The sequence below is a fragment of the Leptosomus discolor genome, chromosome 27 (genome assembly GCF_034619465.1).
Source record: "Leptosomus discolor isolate bLepDis1 chromosome 27, bLepDis1.hap2, whole genome shotgun sequence".
Lineage (NCBI taxonomy): Eukaryota > Metazoa > Chordata > Aves > Leptosomiformes > Leptosomidae > Leptosomus > Leptosomus discolor.
In genome coordinates this window covers 373630-389150 of record NC_141417.1, presented here as the reverse complement: position 1 = coordinate 389150, position 15521 = coordinate 373630, and the positions used below count along the sequence as shown (strand labels likewise).

The window sequence follows — 15521 nt, the reverse complement described above, 5'->3', positions numbered from 1 at the left end:
CGGGCCCGGCGGGCGCCCCGGGCCCGGCTCAGGCGGCGCGGGGCGGGACGCGGCTCCGCATGGCGCGGACCGGGCCGGGGCCGGGCCGGGCCGCAGCGCACCGGGCCCGCCGCGCCGAGCGGAGCCGAGACAGCGGCGCAGGGCAGGAAGCGCCTCGCGCCGCCGGGCGGTCCCAGCCCCGCCCCCTCGCGCGCACGTCACCGCCGCCGCGGTGGCGTCACCGGGAGCGGCGCCGCGCGTCACCGGGGGCGGGTCGCGCGCCCACGTGGGAGGGGATCCCCGCCCCCGGCGGGGTCAGGGCGGGGGGAATCCCCACGCGGGGCCGCCCCCTCTCCCCGGGTACCCCCGCTTCCCCCGGGACCGCCCCCCCCCCCCCCGCGCCCCCCGGGACCGCCCCCCCCCCCGCCTTCCCCTTTCGTTCTCCCTTCGCCCCCCCCAGCCCCGGCTCGACCCCGCAGAACAGCGGAGGGGGGCGGCCGCGGGGCGGGACCGGGACCGGGACCCCGCCGGACTCGGGCGCTCGGGGCGGTCGCCGGCACACCGCGACCCCCCCCCCCCCCCCTCCCCGTGTGCTGCCTCGGCCCCCGGGATCCCCGGTGACGTCACGCGGCACCGGCTGGGCCGCGCTGCGCAGTGGCCGGGGCGCCTCCGGGCACCGGAGGGAGAAGGGGGTCCTGGTGACCGGGGGAGGGGGCCAGTCCCGGTGCGTCACCGGGGGAGAGGGAGGGTGGGTCAGTCCCGCAGTTCCCTGCCCAGTGGGGGCTGCCGGGCCGCTGGGAGGGGTCCCGGTGCAGAGCCGGGGGACCCGGTGCAGTCGTCCCGGCCCCGCGGGGGTCCCGGTGCGGGGGCGTCCCTGTCTCCGGGGCCCGTCCCGCGCGGTGCGTACCTGGGGGCGGCGGTGCCGGCCCGGCGCCAGCCCCGGTGCCCGCCCGGTGCGGTGCCGGTGGCGGAGCCGGAGCCGGGCGGCGGCGCAGGTGCTCCCGGCCCCGCGTGATGTCAGCGCCCGCCACCGCCCCCTCCGCCGCGCGGGACGCGCCGCCATTTAAAGGGACCGCGGCCCTTCGCAGAGGCGGGGGGGAGGCAGCGGCTGGGGGCACCCGCGCCCCGCTCCCCCCCGGCTGCGGCTCTTGCGGGGACGCCCCCCGCCCGCCCCGCTCCGCCGGTGAACCCCCAGGTTCGGCGCTTGGCGCAGCCCCACCGCGGGGGGGGTGGGTGGTCCCTGGTGCCCCCGGGGCGGGGCGCGGGCGAGGCCGGTGCCGCAGCCCCGCACCGAGGAGGGCCGGGCCGGCGCGGCCCCCCGGGACCCCGCGGACAAAGCCGCAGCTGGCAGGGCCGGGGCCGGCCCCAGGGCGGCTCTTTGTGCTGAGAAATGGTAGAGCTGGAATGGCGGGGCGGGGGGCACGACCCCCGGACAGGCACCGGGGCCAGCCTCTGCCACCACTCCCAATGCCCGGGGCCCCTCAGGGCTGCTGGGCTCAGCCCCTCACCGTGCCCGTCCTACTGCCCCCCCCCCCCGCCATCCTACAGTGCAGGGGACACCCCAGCCTCAGGGGTGGGGGGCTCCCAAGACCCCCTGACCCCTCGGGAGCAGGAGCCGTAGCACACAGGGCCCTGTGGTGTTTTCACTGATGTTTTATTGGAAACGTTAAATACTGGGGGTCCGGCCCCAGGTGGAGCCGGGGGGGGCAGCGGGGGGGCGCAGTGACCCTCCTCACGCGTGCTCTTCGGCCAGCTTCTCTGCCTTGGCCACTGCCTCCTCGATGGGCCCCACCATGTAGAAGGCCTGCTCCGGGAGGTGGTCGTATTCACCTGGGGGGAGACGCCATGTAAGTGGGGGGAGCAGGATGTCCAGCCCAGCCCGGGATCCCCAGCTCCCCCCCACACCCAGCCCCCAGGGCCATCTCACCTGCCAGGATCTGCTTGAAGCCCTTGATGGTCTCCTTCAGCGGCACCAGCTTGCCCATGTGGCCAGTGAAGACCTCGGCCACCTGGAAGGGCTGCGACAAGAAGCGCTGGATCTTCCGAGCCCGGGCCACCGTCAGCTTGTCCTCCTCAGAGAGCTCGTCCATGCCCAGGATGGCGATGATGTCCTGCAGGGACTTGTAGTCCTGCAGGGAGAGATGGGGCTGAGCGGCCACTGCTGCGCTGTGCGCCCCCACCCCCAGCCCCCCCGTGGGGGGCTGCCCCGGCCCCCTCACCTGCAGGATCTTCTGCACCCCGCGGGCCACGTCGTAGTGCTCAGGGCCCACGATGTTGGGGTCCATGATGCGGGAGGTGGAGTCCAGCGGGTCCACGGCCGGGTAGATGCCCAGCTCGGCGATGGCGCGGGACAGCACCGTGGTGGCGTCCAAGTGGGCAAAGGTGGTGGCGGGAGCGGGGTCGGTCAAGTCGTCAGCCGGCACGTAGATGGCCTGGGGAGGCGGGAGGGGACAGTGGGCCCGAGGCGGGTGCCGTGGCTTCCCCGGCACGGCGGGGCTGGCCCTGCCCTCACCTGCACCGAAGTGATGGAGCCCTTGCGTGTGGTGGTGATCCTCTCCTGCATGGTGCCCATGTCGGTGGCCAGCGTGGGCTGGTAGCCCACGGCGGAGGGGATCCTCCCCAGCAGGGCTGACACCTGGGAGGGAACAGAGCCCGTGAGAGGCTGCGCAAGGCCAGGGCCAGGGGTCCCCTGCTGAGCACGGTGCAGCCACGACCGTGCTCGGCGCCAGGAACCGGCACGCCGGCGGCCCCGAGCTGAGCACAGACCTCCGAGCCAGCCTGGGTGAAGCGGAAGATGTTATCGATGAAGAGCAGCACATCCTGACCCTCCTGGTCCCTGAAGTATTCGGCCACCGTCAACCCTGTCAGAGCCACTCTGGCGCGGGCGCCCGGGGGCTCGTTCATCTGCCCGTAGACCAGGGCGACCTGCGGGCAGGACCCAGGGGTGTCGGCACGGTGCTGCTTTGCCGCCCGCACCCCCGGTGCTGCCGGGACCCCGCCCGGCCCCCTCAGGAGACCCGGCACACCTTGGAAGTGGCATCTTTCAGGTTGATGACCCCAGACTCGATCATCTCATGGTACAAGTCGTTGCCCTCGCGGGTTCGCTCTCCCACACCGGCGAACACCGAGTAACCGCCGTGGGCCTTCGCCACGTTGTTGATCAGCTCCATGATCAGCACCGTCTTGCCGACGCCAGCGCCTCCAAACAAACCTGGGAGGAAGAGGAGTCCCGCTCAGCCCCAAGCCGATCCGGCTGCCCCCGGTGCCTCCCTTCCTCCCTTCCCTCCTCAGGTCAGTAAGCGTGGCTTCAGCAAGCTCAGAAGAACGAAAGTCAAGAAGTGACTCATCAGCAAAGGGAAGTGCTGCAGAGGGACCGGTCCCGAGCCTCACAGGGGCTGGCAGGGTGTCCCCCTCCCCAGACACCCCCCCCTCCTCTGGGGGCAACGTACCGATCTTGCCGCCCTTGGCATAAGGAGCCAGCAGGTCCACGACCTTGATGCCCGTCACCAGGATCTCCTGCTCAACGCTCATCTCCACGAACTCGGGGGCTTCGGCGTGGATAGCAGCAAACCTGCCGCGGGAGGCGGAGAGAAACGGAGCTGAGCAGCTGCACCGAGACCCTCGGTCAGGGTGCCGGCAGGAGCCTGCAGCCTGCTCGTGACGCAGGAGATCAGGGGTGCGGCAGGGACGTGTCACAACCCTCTTCACACGCGTGTCTGCTGCTCCCAAACCTGCACCCCCGCCTCCAAACCCCGCGTGATGCTGGCTCCCGGCATCACTCACTGTTTTGTCGTGATGGGGCCCCTCTCGTCGATGGGTTCCCCGATGACGTTCATAATCCTGCCCAGGGTCTCGGGGCCGACGGGGATGCGGATGGGTGCACCGGAGTCCAGCACTTTCTGTCCTCTCACCAGGCCTTCCGTCCCATCCATGGCGATGGTGCGCACAGTGTTCTCTCCTGCCAAAGCCCAAGGACAGCGTCACAGCAGTGCCCTCGGCCTGACCCTGGGGACAGCTGCTGGTGGCTTCCCCAGGCCCTGCCAAGGGAACAGGCTGCTGGGAGGAAGACCAAGAGGAGCAGCGCAACCCAGGAACAAAACAGCACAAGCGCAGGCCACGCTCACACTGCAGCCCTGCAGGCCAGAGCCCTCCGGCAGCCATTTTCCTCCTCAGATTGAAATCCTTGGCTTCAGCAAGCTCAGGAGAACGAAAGTCATCAAGAGACATCATCACAGGAGGACCCCTCCCACCCTCTGCAGCCCTTCTGCGGCAGATGCTCACCCAGGTGCTGAGCCACCTCCAGCACCAGCCGGGTCTCCCTGCCCTGCACCTCAAGGGCGTTGAGGATGGGGGGCAGCCCCTCGTCGAACTGCACGTCCACCACCGCGCCGATGACGGCCACGATGCGGCCGGTGGTCGAGCCGGCCTTCGCGGCGGGGGCCGCCTGGGCTGCATAGTCCCGTCCTGGCGGGGAGAAGAGGGACGAGTCAAGGTCGGCCGGGAAAAGGGCAGCTCCGGGCTCCCACGTGGCTCGGGGGTGCGGGTCTGGGGCTCCTCTGCACGACCGGGCTCCCCTGGGATGTGCCCAAGACCCCGGCACGGCCCTCGGTGCACCCAGGGCCCCCTGCAGCCCGCGACCTGCCCAGGAACCCCTGCGCCCCCCTCGGTGCACCGGGGCCCCGGGCACCCCCCAGGCTCCCCTGCGACGCGCTCAGGGACCGCTGCTCCCCACCACACCCCGGTGGCGCGATCCATCCCCTCGCCCTGACCGCGTGGCACAGCCCGTCCCGTCCCGTCCCGCCCCGATAACGGGCCCCCGATAACGGGCCCCGGCGCCCCCCGCCCGCGCAGGCCCCAAGGTGACCCCGCGGCCGCCCCGCACTCACGCGCCCCGGCGGCAGCGGCCGGGCCGGCCCCGCGGCTGAGGAGCAGTGGCAGGAGGTCGCGGCCCGGCCCGGCCCCGCGGTGCAGCAGCGGCCGGACGGCGGCGGCGGCGGCGGCCGAGCAGCGACCCGCGAGCCCCAACATGGCGGCGCCGACTGAGTCCCGGGCCCCGCCCGCCCCACACGGCCCCCGCGGGGCGGGGCCGCGGCGACGTCACCCGGCGCCGCGCGCGCCCATTGGTCGCCGTGCTGAGCCGCATCGCCTGCATTCGCTCTCCTATTGGCCGGACTTCACTCGGCGCTCACTTTCCGTCTCCTCGCGATTGGGCCGCAGCTCTGCCCCTCAAGGAACGCCACACACTGATAGGGCAGGATTGGTTGGAAAAGGCGGGCCCCTGCCAAAGCCGCCGGAAGCAGCGGCGCACGTGCCCCCGTGCTTGTCCTTGGGGCGGGCGCCGTGACCGCGGCCCAGGCCCCGCCCTCCCCGGTGCGGGGTCACGGCGCTGCCCCGAGCGGCCGCCCCCGGCCCCGCCGCACCGGCCCGGCCCCGGCCCCCAGGAAGCAGAGCCGGCCCGTCCCCGGTGAGGGGGGGGAAAACACCGACACGGACCCCCAGCGGCAGCCCCAGCGCGGGCGGACGCAGAGGAAGGGAGGGGCCGAGGCAGGAGGAGAGCCAGGGAGTCTTCAACAGTTTATTAGAAAGAATGTAGACATTAAAAAAATCCCCGCTGCTCTGAACAGAAATTGAGGTTTTTCAGCCCGGTCCGAAGCCGCCCACAGTGCAAACGCGATTTGGTCTCAACAGGCAACAACGCTCGGCCCCGCACAGCCCCCACACCCCGGCCGTGGGGCCGCAGGGTCAGGCGGTGCCAGGGACAGGCTCCAGGCACCGGGTCGGGGCAGGCGAACACCAAAACGAGGAGAATTTTGTTTCCTTTTTGATATAAACGTCAGCAGAACAGCCCTGAAGCCACCACGGAGGCCCTGAGCCGCAGCGCCCACCGCAGGGGCAGGCCCCCGGCAACACCCTTGTTCCAGCCCGTTTTGTTCCCGGTACAAACGTACAATTTCAGGCCACAGGGGGGAGGGGGGGGGGGAAGGAGAAAAAACCCAGAAAGCTCATTTACCCCGTGGTGTAAATTCAGGATTCTCCCATCGTAATTACATCTGCTACGAGGCAAGGAGGCTCCGTAAACTTTATTGCGACTGCTCTGTATCGATTGCCTACACCTCAGTTGGGTTGGTTTTGTGTTTTTGGAAGTCTGGAAAACGGTTCATGCATAACGTTATTGCCTCTCGTGGCTTAAGACCGCCCCGTGCAACGGTACACACCTACCATCAGTGAAGCCATTTAAAATGGACTGAAAATGGGTTAAAGGATGCAGGATCTCCCTTAAGGGCTATCAACTCAGGAATTCTTATCTCAATTATGAAATGTTGTGATGAAGCTCTTTCCCCAAACCCTGAAGACGATGGTTTTCCTTACTCCAGATCTGGCATTTCTAGAGAGAGAGAGAGAGAGAGAGAGAGAGAAGAGCATTAGTGGGGTTTTTTTGTTCGTTGGTTTGCAAAAAAACTCCCAGGAGCCCCCATTGATCACAGGGGACACAGGCAAGAAGACGCAGCCCTGGCCGTAAGGGCCTGGAGCAGTTTAAAGCCTCTGCCCCCACCCCGGCCCCGCACAAGGTTTGGGCACAGCAGCCACTGGAGCAGAGGTGGCGCCGCAGACCCCGATGCCCCATGCCCCCGCCTGCTGCTTCTAAAGCCAAAGCCTCCGCAGGGCTACAGCTGGCCTGGAAGGTCAGACTGGTATTTCATGCTGGTGTGGAAAGGCTTTCACTGGATTATGTCGTCTCGCACTGCTCGGGCAAGGCGCAGCCGGGGTTTAGCGAGACCGACGGAGGGAACATCTGCTGGGCTGGCGCAAGGCGCTCGCTCAGCCAGGGGGGCTCAGGGGGGCTCGCCCTGCCCCAGTGTGTGGGCACAAACCAGAATGGTGTGTGGGAACGAACCAGAACCCCAACTTACTTTCGTCATCACTGTCTGGCGAGTCCTGGAAAGAAGAAACAACACTGACTGGAGCAGATGGCGCTTGAAGGCGCTTCTCCCTCCACCACCACGACACCCCCACGGGAGCTGCCGTTCCCTCCCTCAGAGGGGGCATCTGAGGAACTCCAGGTCCCGCCTCGTTCGGCCTCCCTGCCCCGAGCCTGCAGGCCCGCGCTACCCAGCGGGCACTGCGCAGGATGATGGCACCGAGCCGCCCGGGCACCGCATCCACAGCGGCCGTGCGGAGGGAGGAAGGTGACTACCAGGTGACATCATCTGTCCAGACAAGGTCTGGTGCTATTTAGGCTTTTAACAGCGCCAAGAGGGAGTCAAGTTTGACTTCAGCGAGCAGCAATGAACGTGCAGGGCGCTCGCAGCGGTGTCACCTGCGCTAATCAAAGCAAAGCAAGTTCCATTTCAGCCTCAATTTACGCGACTACACAATTAACTTTCATATTCTACAAGTGAACCATTTCAATCCCCACCAGCGCTGAACTGACCCGTACTTACATCATCTGCCCCATCTACTTCTGGCAAGTCTACATCGTCATCTCCGCCCATGTTGTTCATCATCTGTTCCAGAGAGATAATAACCACGTTACGGGGTGAAGCCAACCGCGCCCCCCCACGTGAATGAGGGGAGCGCTGCAAAAACCTAAAAATAGCTAAAAATTGTTATACCCAACAGCCACCACCGGCTTTGACCAGTCAGCTGCACCTATGCAGGAATTATGAGGTGAGCACACAACAAAATCCGAATTAATTGCCCCAAAACCAACCCGTGCCCCGGGTGAGCGCCTACAACGGGACACACGTTCCCTTCGTATCAGCCCGCGGTGCCGGTGAACGCTGGCAACGGCTGCGCCTCGGCGAACCGGCAGAGCCTGCGCCGAGACCAGGGCCAGGAGAGCAGCAGGAGGAGGACGGTGAGGAAGGCTGCCCTCCCCAGGAAGGCTGCTCTGCCTACAGCTGCCAGGCCCTGCTCACCCACGCACGGCCCAGACGGAAACCCAAACCTGCAGGTACTCTCTTCCCGTACCTCAGAAAAGCGATCAAAATTGGACATGTCTTCATCTGAATCGTCTTCCCAGTCTTTCCAGTTGTTGAAGTCCACGCTGAGCCAGTTGAGCTGCACACCAACACAAGAAGTTATTTAAGGACGAGCGAGGAACAAACTGTTACTGTTAGAAAAGGAAGGTTGATAGAACGGCCACTGCGATCAGCAGCACGGGAACTGACCCATTAACGGCAACAAAATTCAAACACGACCCAAATATTAAACAAAATTAAAAGCCAGGGGAGGCAACAGGCGCCGCTCCCCCAGCCGCGACAGAGCCCAAACCCACCTTTGCCCTCTCTTTCGTTAACCTCGGCCACGCCTGACCAGATTCTCCTTTTCGTAAACAACACAAGATAGATCTGTCTGTTCTTTTATGCTTGGATTCCTGAAGGAAAGAGCAAACAGCTGTTAGGACCATCACCAGGAACTGCCTACACTAGACCCAGATGTCCTGAGCCACTCGCTTATTCTTCGTCCAGAGATGCTGTCCTGAGCCGCGTTCAAGTGCGCTCTTAGGGCCTAGGGAACGACTTGCCCACCAGCCAGGGAGCGGCCCGAAGGACAGACAGCCTTTCTCAGGACAGAGAAAGAGCCCAGTACAAGGAGAGTGCCGAGGATACTTACGTTTGGATCGATATTATTAAAAAGGTCAATTTCATTTAAATGTTTAAAGTTATCACTTCCTCCGAGACAACTGCAAGAGAAACGAAATGCTTGTGTTTAGCACGGAACATCTCACAGAACAAATATACTTCATTAAGAGAACTTGATGCTTCAAGGAAAACACCATCTCGTCAGCGTCGCCTCTGGGTACCCCCCGCGCCCCTCCGCTCTGCCAAGACCCCAGGCACTTACCTGAAGGTGAGTTTAGATTTCTCAAAATTTACATTAACATCTTTACTGTCTTCAACGCAAAACTCAATAAAGACGTAGTCCCTTCGGTCGTACCACTTCGCAGAAGCAGGCTGCCTGTGAACAGACCATCGCAGAGAAGTTCAAATCAGGTTTCAGTTCTTTCATCAACACTGGAAGAATTTTAAAACTCGCCCTTCCGGTAAACTCGACATCGGCTCTCCCTGTGTTTCTCCCATGCACAACTTGAGCAGTTTCACTTTTTTATCCCACTTACAGAAGTTCAACTAAAAAACTTCTTCCTGCTCTTAAAAGCTGCATTACCAGCTTAGGGTCGGTAATCTTTAAAAGGTGCTTAAGGCTGAAAAAAAGACGCAAAGAATAAAAAGAGACGCAATGCATTCGGTGCGTAACGCCCCCAAAAGGCTTGTGCTGCTGTTCCTTGCAGCAGCTGTCAAAACCAATGAGACCGAAATAAATGTCAGAGCAAATCAGAACGATGACAAACTTCAAGATGAGCTGCTACAGGTGGCGGCAAAACTTCAGTCACCTCAAACAGCTACCAGGCAGACCTTGTTATGTTTCTTGTCACCCAAAGAGCTAAAGCCCCAAAGCACAACCACCAAAACCCCACTTTTTTGGGCACCGATACTGTTAAAGACCAGCCTGTTTGATGAATCTGCTGAGGAGGAGCCAGCTGCAGTCAGTGCAGGTACGAGAGCCAGAGAGTCGCTGCTCTGAATTCTTGCTGCAGCCCTTCTACGCACGGAGACTCCCACCCCCGCGCCCATGGGCGCCCTGCCGGCTTCCCGCCGGCAACACAACAAGCAACAGCCTGTCCGGGGCCCGGCGCCCGCTGCCAGGCTCTTCACCGGCTCTCGGGCGGTCGCAGCCCTGCAGCGAGAGCTCACCTGCGGCGCTCGAGCGCAGCCATGCTCTGTCAGCCGGTGAAGGCGACCCCAGCTCAGCACGCCTCGGCCACGGGCTCCGCGCCGCTGTCGGCTGCTCTCCTGGCAACACAGGCCAAGCCCAGAACCCAACGGCCGCGTGCCAGGGAAGGCCAACAGCCACTGACGCCAGCAGCGGTTGCCAAGGCACAGAGGCCATGGGCGCTGCCCGCACTCCAGCGCACAGCCCACCCTCCAGTGCGCCGCCCGCTCCTCGCTCCAGTCACCTCCCAGCGGTGCGAGGCCAAAGCTGGGATCTCCCAGCGAGTGCCCCTGCAGGGGAGACCTCCAAGACCCCCCCGCGAGCGGGGCTGAAGGTCACCGCTCCGAGCTGAATGGCCACTTACCACGAACATTTATTACGGTGACCATCGCTGAGCTCTCAGAGCAGATTCTGACTCACCTCATCACCACCCGATTCAAGGCTCGGGATCAAACCGCGCCACGTTTGGCCCAGTTACTCCCTGAGCGCCGCACCCCTCCCCGCAGCAGCCTCCCTCCCTCCCTCCCCTGCTGCCGTCCCGCTCCCCTGTCCGTGTATCCGTGGGACAGACCAACTCGGGACCCATCCCACGCAGCTTCAAGCCCCACCAGTGTGACAAGTCCTTCGCAATTCTGCTGTTCGAATTGGTGCCAGCCAAGGACAGGCCGGTGCAGCAGCAGCAGCGGCTGCCATGACTGCCCCTTCCAGCACTAGCACCCACTGTACGTGCAGAAAACGTCTGATCAGAGGCCAGAAACAGAGCATTTAACTCCCGAGAGCAGGAAAACCAAGGTTTCTCAACGCAACCTTTAGTTGCCAGCAAGATACTGTCTCGCTGGGTAAAAACCTAATGCCTTCCCTTCCAGCAGCACGTTTAGGAAACGCTAATGCATCTACTTACTCAGGGAAAGTACAACAATAGCAGAGTAGCAATTTTCTGACTACAGTATTTTTAATTCCTTATTGGACACAAGTTTCCTTTTCCAACAGGGAATGAAAGACTCTCAGATGAAAAAAGATGAGAAACGACCTGCTCTGTTCCCTCTGTGTCTCCCTCTGTTTGGGAACAGCGCAGCAGCCATTTCTCACGCTGCTGGAGGACAAAATCCCACTGCGTGGAACTCTGTACATCCCTCAAACGCAGTTATCAGAACAGAAATCTCAGTGTCCCTGCCCACGATGATGCAGGGGTTCCTGCTGAATAGCATTAACACTTCACAAACACTTTCAATGTCAATGGAGATATCTCCGGCCTTCCCAGGGAGCTGCACGCATTCCTCAGTCTCGTAGCTTTGGTTTGGCCGTGACCTCAGTATCTGTGCCAAGATCGGGGGGCCGAGGCACCACAAGCCTGCTCGCAGCACTGCCCAAAACCTCACTGAAGGAACCTCGCAAGCACCCAAGCTACAGAGACGAATGAAAGAGGCCAAAGAAAATTCACCAGAACATAATTCGTGTTTCTAACACGAGACGTACGCGACCTCCCCAGCTATTTAGTACTTACTGCCCTGAACACGCTGACTGTAACTAAAACTACACTGCAGTTGCCCCTCATTCTTTTTCTCTCTTTTTCAAATCTCTCAGCCCCCCCAGGGGAGAAAGGAAACCTTCCTCTGGCCATCTGGGAGGCGCTGCCATCAGGACTTACCATTCCAACCAGAAACACAGGATGCGTTGGAACCGCCAAGCAGTCGAGGGGGAAGCCGCAGCTCGTTTGCTTTCCCTGCCCACACGGAGATTCCCAGGAGACAACCGCACACGCAGAGGCCAATGGCGAAGCGTGCACGTGCCCCGAGCACTTTAGAGATGGCTCCCCTCCACCCACAGAACACCACCTATTTTCTTACAGGTGCTGAGAAGCACTGCCAGGACTTCTAAGCACCATCCCTTGTTCCACAGAGCCTCACATTTCCTCCTTCTTGCTCAACCAAACTAATCCCAGAGGACCTCAGCTTATGCCACCAGCGTCAACCTGGTTACGTGTCGTCCCCGCGTCCTAATGGGATTGGGATTTCTTCAGAACAGAGGAGTTAATTTAAACGTGCCGTATCCCGCGCAGCCACACCCCCCAGCAGGCAGGGCAGCGCTGCCAGGGAAGGAGTCGCCCGCGTTCCGCCAGGCTTTCTGCCGTCACATCCACGCCTGCTGCCACCCACGACCTGGAGACTCTGTGTCTGCCATGCATCTGCCCCCGATTGTCTCCTCTGGCCGTCATGTTCAGAAGACGATCACGGCATCGGCCCCGCAGAACCGGCTCTAGAAGCTTCATAGCAGCAGCTTCCCCGCCGACGGGCAGGCTCAGCTTCACCCGAGGGGCCGCCCTGCTCTGGCTGAGCCACGGGGACCCTGCAGTGGGCTGCCACCCCGCCAGGAGCCCTGGCTGTGCCGTGGGTGCCCCAGTCTCCAGCTTCACCACCGGCGCAGCAGCAGCTTCTCACACGCTGTACTCACGTCGGGTCTTGCTGTTTGTGCCTCGGTGTGACTCAAGAAGCCTTCAAACCCGTCCTTGGGCTTCCTCGAAAACTCCGTAGCCTGCGCCTATCGGAAGCCTGTCTGCGTTTCCTGGAAATCCTGACAATTTCTACCATTTGAGGACACTACAAAAGTCATTGGCTGAACAAGATTTTTCACCTCCAGACAGCAGTAAAAAAAAAAAATCTGTTTTATGTAACTAGTTTGGCTTTCATTTATACACCCTGAAAGGCTTTATTTTCTTTAATTAAAAAAAAAACTAGTTTTAGACTATGAGGATAGACCATTGCAAGCGGGATGCAGTAGCACTGTAGTTTCAAGATGATGTGTTCTACCGACCTTAAATGAAAACCTCCAACTTTATTACATCCTTCTCGCTTTCAGTCACATGAAGCAGCCCCACAACTCGCAGTTTCAGAACAGTTGCACTGAGACACATGCCTGACTGGGGACAAGGGGGCAAAAAGCAACCGCTCCCATCGGTACCGAACAGTACCACTTTCCCCAAGAGCTGGGGCAGACCATCCTTTCTGACAAACAAAAACCTCAAGAAAGTGCTACCACCTGCAGGCATTTAAGCCAAACACGTGGAAATCCAGACCATCGGCTCCGGGGGCAGCGTACCTCTCCCTTAACAGCCAGATTTCACTCTCAACAGCATCACGCTGCAAAGTTGCGCTGCTCCTCCTTCGCCTTGCTAGAGAACATCCATGGCGACCGGAGTCCTGCTCCCAACAGCGAACGCCTGTTTTGGGTCACTGAAGCAGCCTCAATGAAGTCACAAGGAAGGCAGCTAATTAGGCCTCCCCAGCACGGCAGGAGCACTCCTGCAGCGCCGAGGCATCTCGGGGCGTGCAGGTTTGCGCCCAGGGGACGCGGGAGGCCACGCTCAGAGAAGAAATCAGCCGCTCCGCTGCTCTCCTCTTCGGGCAGGGGCTCGCCTCCCGCGGGTCAGCGCAGCCGAGGGCAGGGGCAGCACCCGGGGCTGCCCGCACCGACGCTGCCCGCATCCCGCGGAAGCGGCAGGGGGTTTCCGAAAGGGGCCCCGGCGCCTGCACGTGCTCCCAGGAGGGGCCTTTTCACTGTTATTCGTGTTTTACGCGCAGAGGCGAAAGCTCATGAACAGACTGGCGTCCCTGCACGTTATGGGCGGCAGAACATATAACTCACCAAGAATTTTTTGCGGCTTTTAGCCACGACGGTCCGGTGGACGTCAGTGCCGAGTGATCCGCCGAGCAACGCTCAACCCCCCGACCCCCCATTTCGCGCGTCCCCTGCCCCGGCCGCCAGCTCGGCCCTACCCGCCGAGGGACGGGCCGCGGCGGGGCCGCTCCGCCTCAGCCCCATTCATTACCCGGACCCGCCGCCTGGAGCGGGGGCGGGAGATCCACGCCCCGTTCGCTTCAGACCCGGGGCAGAAACAGGCAAACGCGACGCGACTTCAGCCGCCGAGCGGGGCGCTCCGCGGCCGCCCGCCCGCCACGAGCGCCGCCCCCGCCGAGCCTCCGGGGCCGGCGCCAACCGGGCCGGAGAGAGCGCCCAAGCGCGCCGCGCTCCCCCGGGCCGCGGCCCGGCCAAGGTCACCACGCGGGCCGCCGCCAGCGGGAACCCGCTCCGCGCTGCCCGGGCTCGCCCCCCCGCGGGCTCCCGGCGGGGCCGCGTCCTCCGGCAGGGCCAGGCCGCGCCGCGCGCCCCTGCCGCTTCCCACCACCCCCTCTCCCGGGCCTCACATGGCGAATGGCGGCGGCTCCGGCTGGCGCTCCTGGGGGGCCCCGGCTCCGGGTCCGGCTCTGGGCGGCGGCGGGCGAGCGGCGGCGCAGGCGCGGGCGGGCAGGGCCGTGGCTCCGGCGGCGGCGGCGCTGCGGCGGGCTCGGGGCTCGGCGCGGCCTCGCTCCCACAATGCCCCGCGCGCTCCGAGCAGCGGCGGCGCCCAGCGCTGGTGACGCAGCAAAATACCCGCCGAGCCGCCTCCCGCCGCCGCCGCTGCGCATGCGCATCCTCCGCGTGCGGCCTCTGGCGCGCGGGGCCGCCCGCCCCGCCCGCGCAGGCGCCTCCCGCGCCCCGCCCCACCACCGCCCCCCCCCCGACAGCGCGCCCGCTCCCTCCTCCCTTCTAGCAGCTTCTCGGCGCGCAGGCGCGTTGCGACCGACCCGGCCAGGGGCGGAGCCGGCGGTTGCCGTGGCGACGGGGCAGTTTCCCCCGGAGGCGGCGCGGCGGGCCCGAGTCTCCGCCGGGCAGGGACCCCCCCAGGGACTCCTCCCGCTCCAGCCGGGGCGGGCACCGGCGGCCCCTCGCCCGCACGGCGCGAGCGCAGCCCCCGGCTCCCGCGGGCCCCTCCCGGGACCGCGTCCCAAGCCAGGCCTGGCCGCAGGGCCCCGGCTGCGCCCCCCGGGTCTGTGCCCGGCAGAGCCCGCATCCGGCCCGCCCCGCCGTCGGTTCCACGCTCCTGGGCTTGCCCGGAGCTGCTTGCGCCGGCGGGTTTCGGTTCCACGCGCCAGCGCTGCCTGCCAGGGCAGAGCCCGAGCCCGGGCCCGGGCCGGGCGGCCTCTGCCTGCTGCGGAGCCCGCGCTGCGCTGCCGCACCAGCCCCAAGCCCCCGGCCCCGACTCAGAGCTGGACGCTGGTGCCCACGTCTCGCCTAAGCGAGGCAGCTTCGCCCGGTGGTGCACGCCAAAGGCACCACAGCTCCTCACGAGGAGCTCGGCGCAAGCGGTGTGTGGGATCACGAAGTGCCCGCCAAGCAACTGGGTGGCAAAACCCGGGCCCGCGTCACGTTACGTCCCGCTCCGGCGGGAGGTCAGGGGGCAGCACGGGGGGATCGAGCACAGCACTGATGAACACACGAGCCCACACTGAGCAGCTGGGGCCTCTCCAGGCCTTGCTCCTGCCTGCAACCTCTGGATTCCACCTCTGAAATTCCATCGCTGCTCCCCGGCCAGCAGCTCCCGAATTTCTTAATTAAACCTGTCAAACACCGCTGCAGGAGTCTCCCACTCAATCGCCTCAGCTCAGGCTCAGCCACAGGGAACAAAGGCATCGCCCGTCCCGGCCGGCATCACCCGTTTCTTCCTCTGGGCTCCCCGCTGGCTGCGCTGCCGCATGGCCCATCAACCCATCAGTTCCAAACCCGGCTTTTACGGCACAGGGGAGGAAAAACGCCACAAAACGGCAGCAAGGCGCCTGTTTTCCCAGCTCCAGCCTCCACGTTTCGTGAGACTCAGGGCCGTGGGCGGGCAGATGTCGGTTTGCTCCCTGCACGTGGGGGATCTTGTCCCCCTCGCCTCCCGGCTGGGACCT

At 64.1% G+C, this 15521-nt stretch overlaps 2 protein-coding genes and 2 non-coding genes across 4 annotated transcripts; all 4 read right to left on the bottom strand.

Moving 5' to 3' along the window:
* Positions 1 to 1616: 1616 nt before the first annotated feature.
* Positions 1617 to 5007, bottom strand: ATP5F1B (ATP synthase F1 subunit beta). The gene is made up of 10 exons (XM_086478696.1): positions 4866 to 5007; positions 4261 to 4443; positions 3763 to 3937; positions 3429 to 3550; positions 3006 to 3190; positions 2746 to 2904; positions 2492 to 2614; positions 2199 to 2411; positions 1907 to 2108; positions 1617 to 1809 (listed from the first exon to the last, which is right to left on the bottom strand). The coding sequence occupies exons 1-10, from the start codon at positions 5005 to 5007 to the stop codon at positions 1712 to 1714; spliced, it is 1602 nt and encodes a 533-aa protein (XP_086334822.1). The 3' UTR covers positions 1617 to 1711.
* LOC147413431 (small nucleolar RNA SNORD59) lies at positions 3262 to 3335 on the bottom strand. The gene has a single exon (XR_015184041.1). It is a non-coding gene; the product is annotated as a small nucleolar RNA SNORD59 (small nucleolar RNA).
* On the bottom strand, positions 4144 to 4218 carry LOC147413430 (small nucleolar RNA SNORD59). The gene has a single exon (XR_015184042.1). It is a non-coding gene; the product is annotated as a small nucleolar RNA SNORD59 (small nucleolar RNA).
* Positions 5008 to 5540: 533 nt separating the features above from the next.
* On the bottom strand, positions 5541 to 14015 carry PTGES3 (prostaglandin E synthase 3). The gene is made up of 8 exons (XM_086478699.1): positions 13956 to 14015; positions 8827 to 8940; positions 8596 to 8665; positions 8258 to 8356; positions 7951 to 8040; positions 7422 to 7484; positions 6891 to 6915; positions 5541 to 6364 (listed from the first exon to the last, which is right to left on the bottom strand). Coding segments are annotated over exons 1-8 (483 nt in total). The 5' UTR covers positions 13958 to 14015; the 3' UTR covers positions 5541 to 6344.
* Positions 14016 to 15521: the final 1506 nt, after the last annotated feature.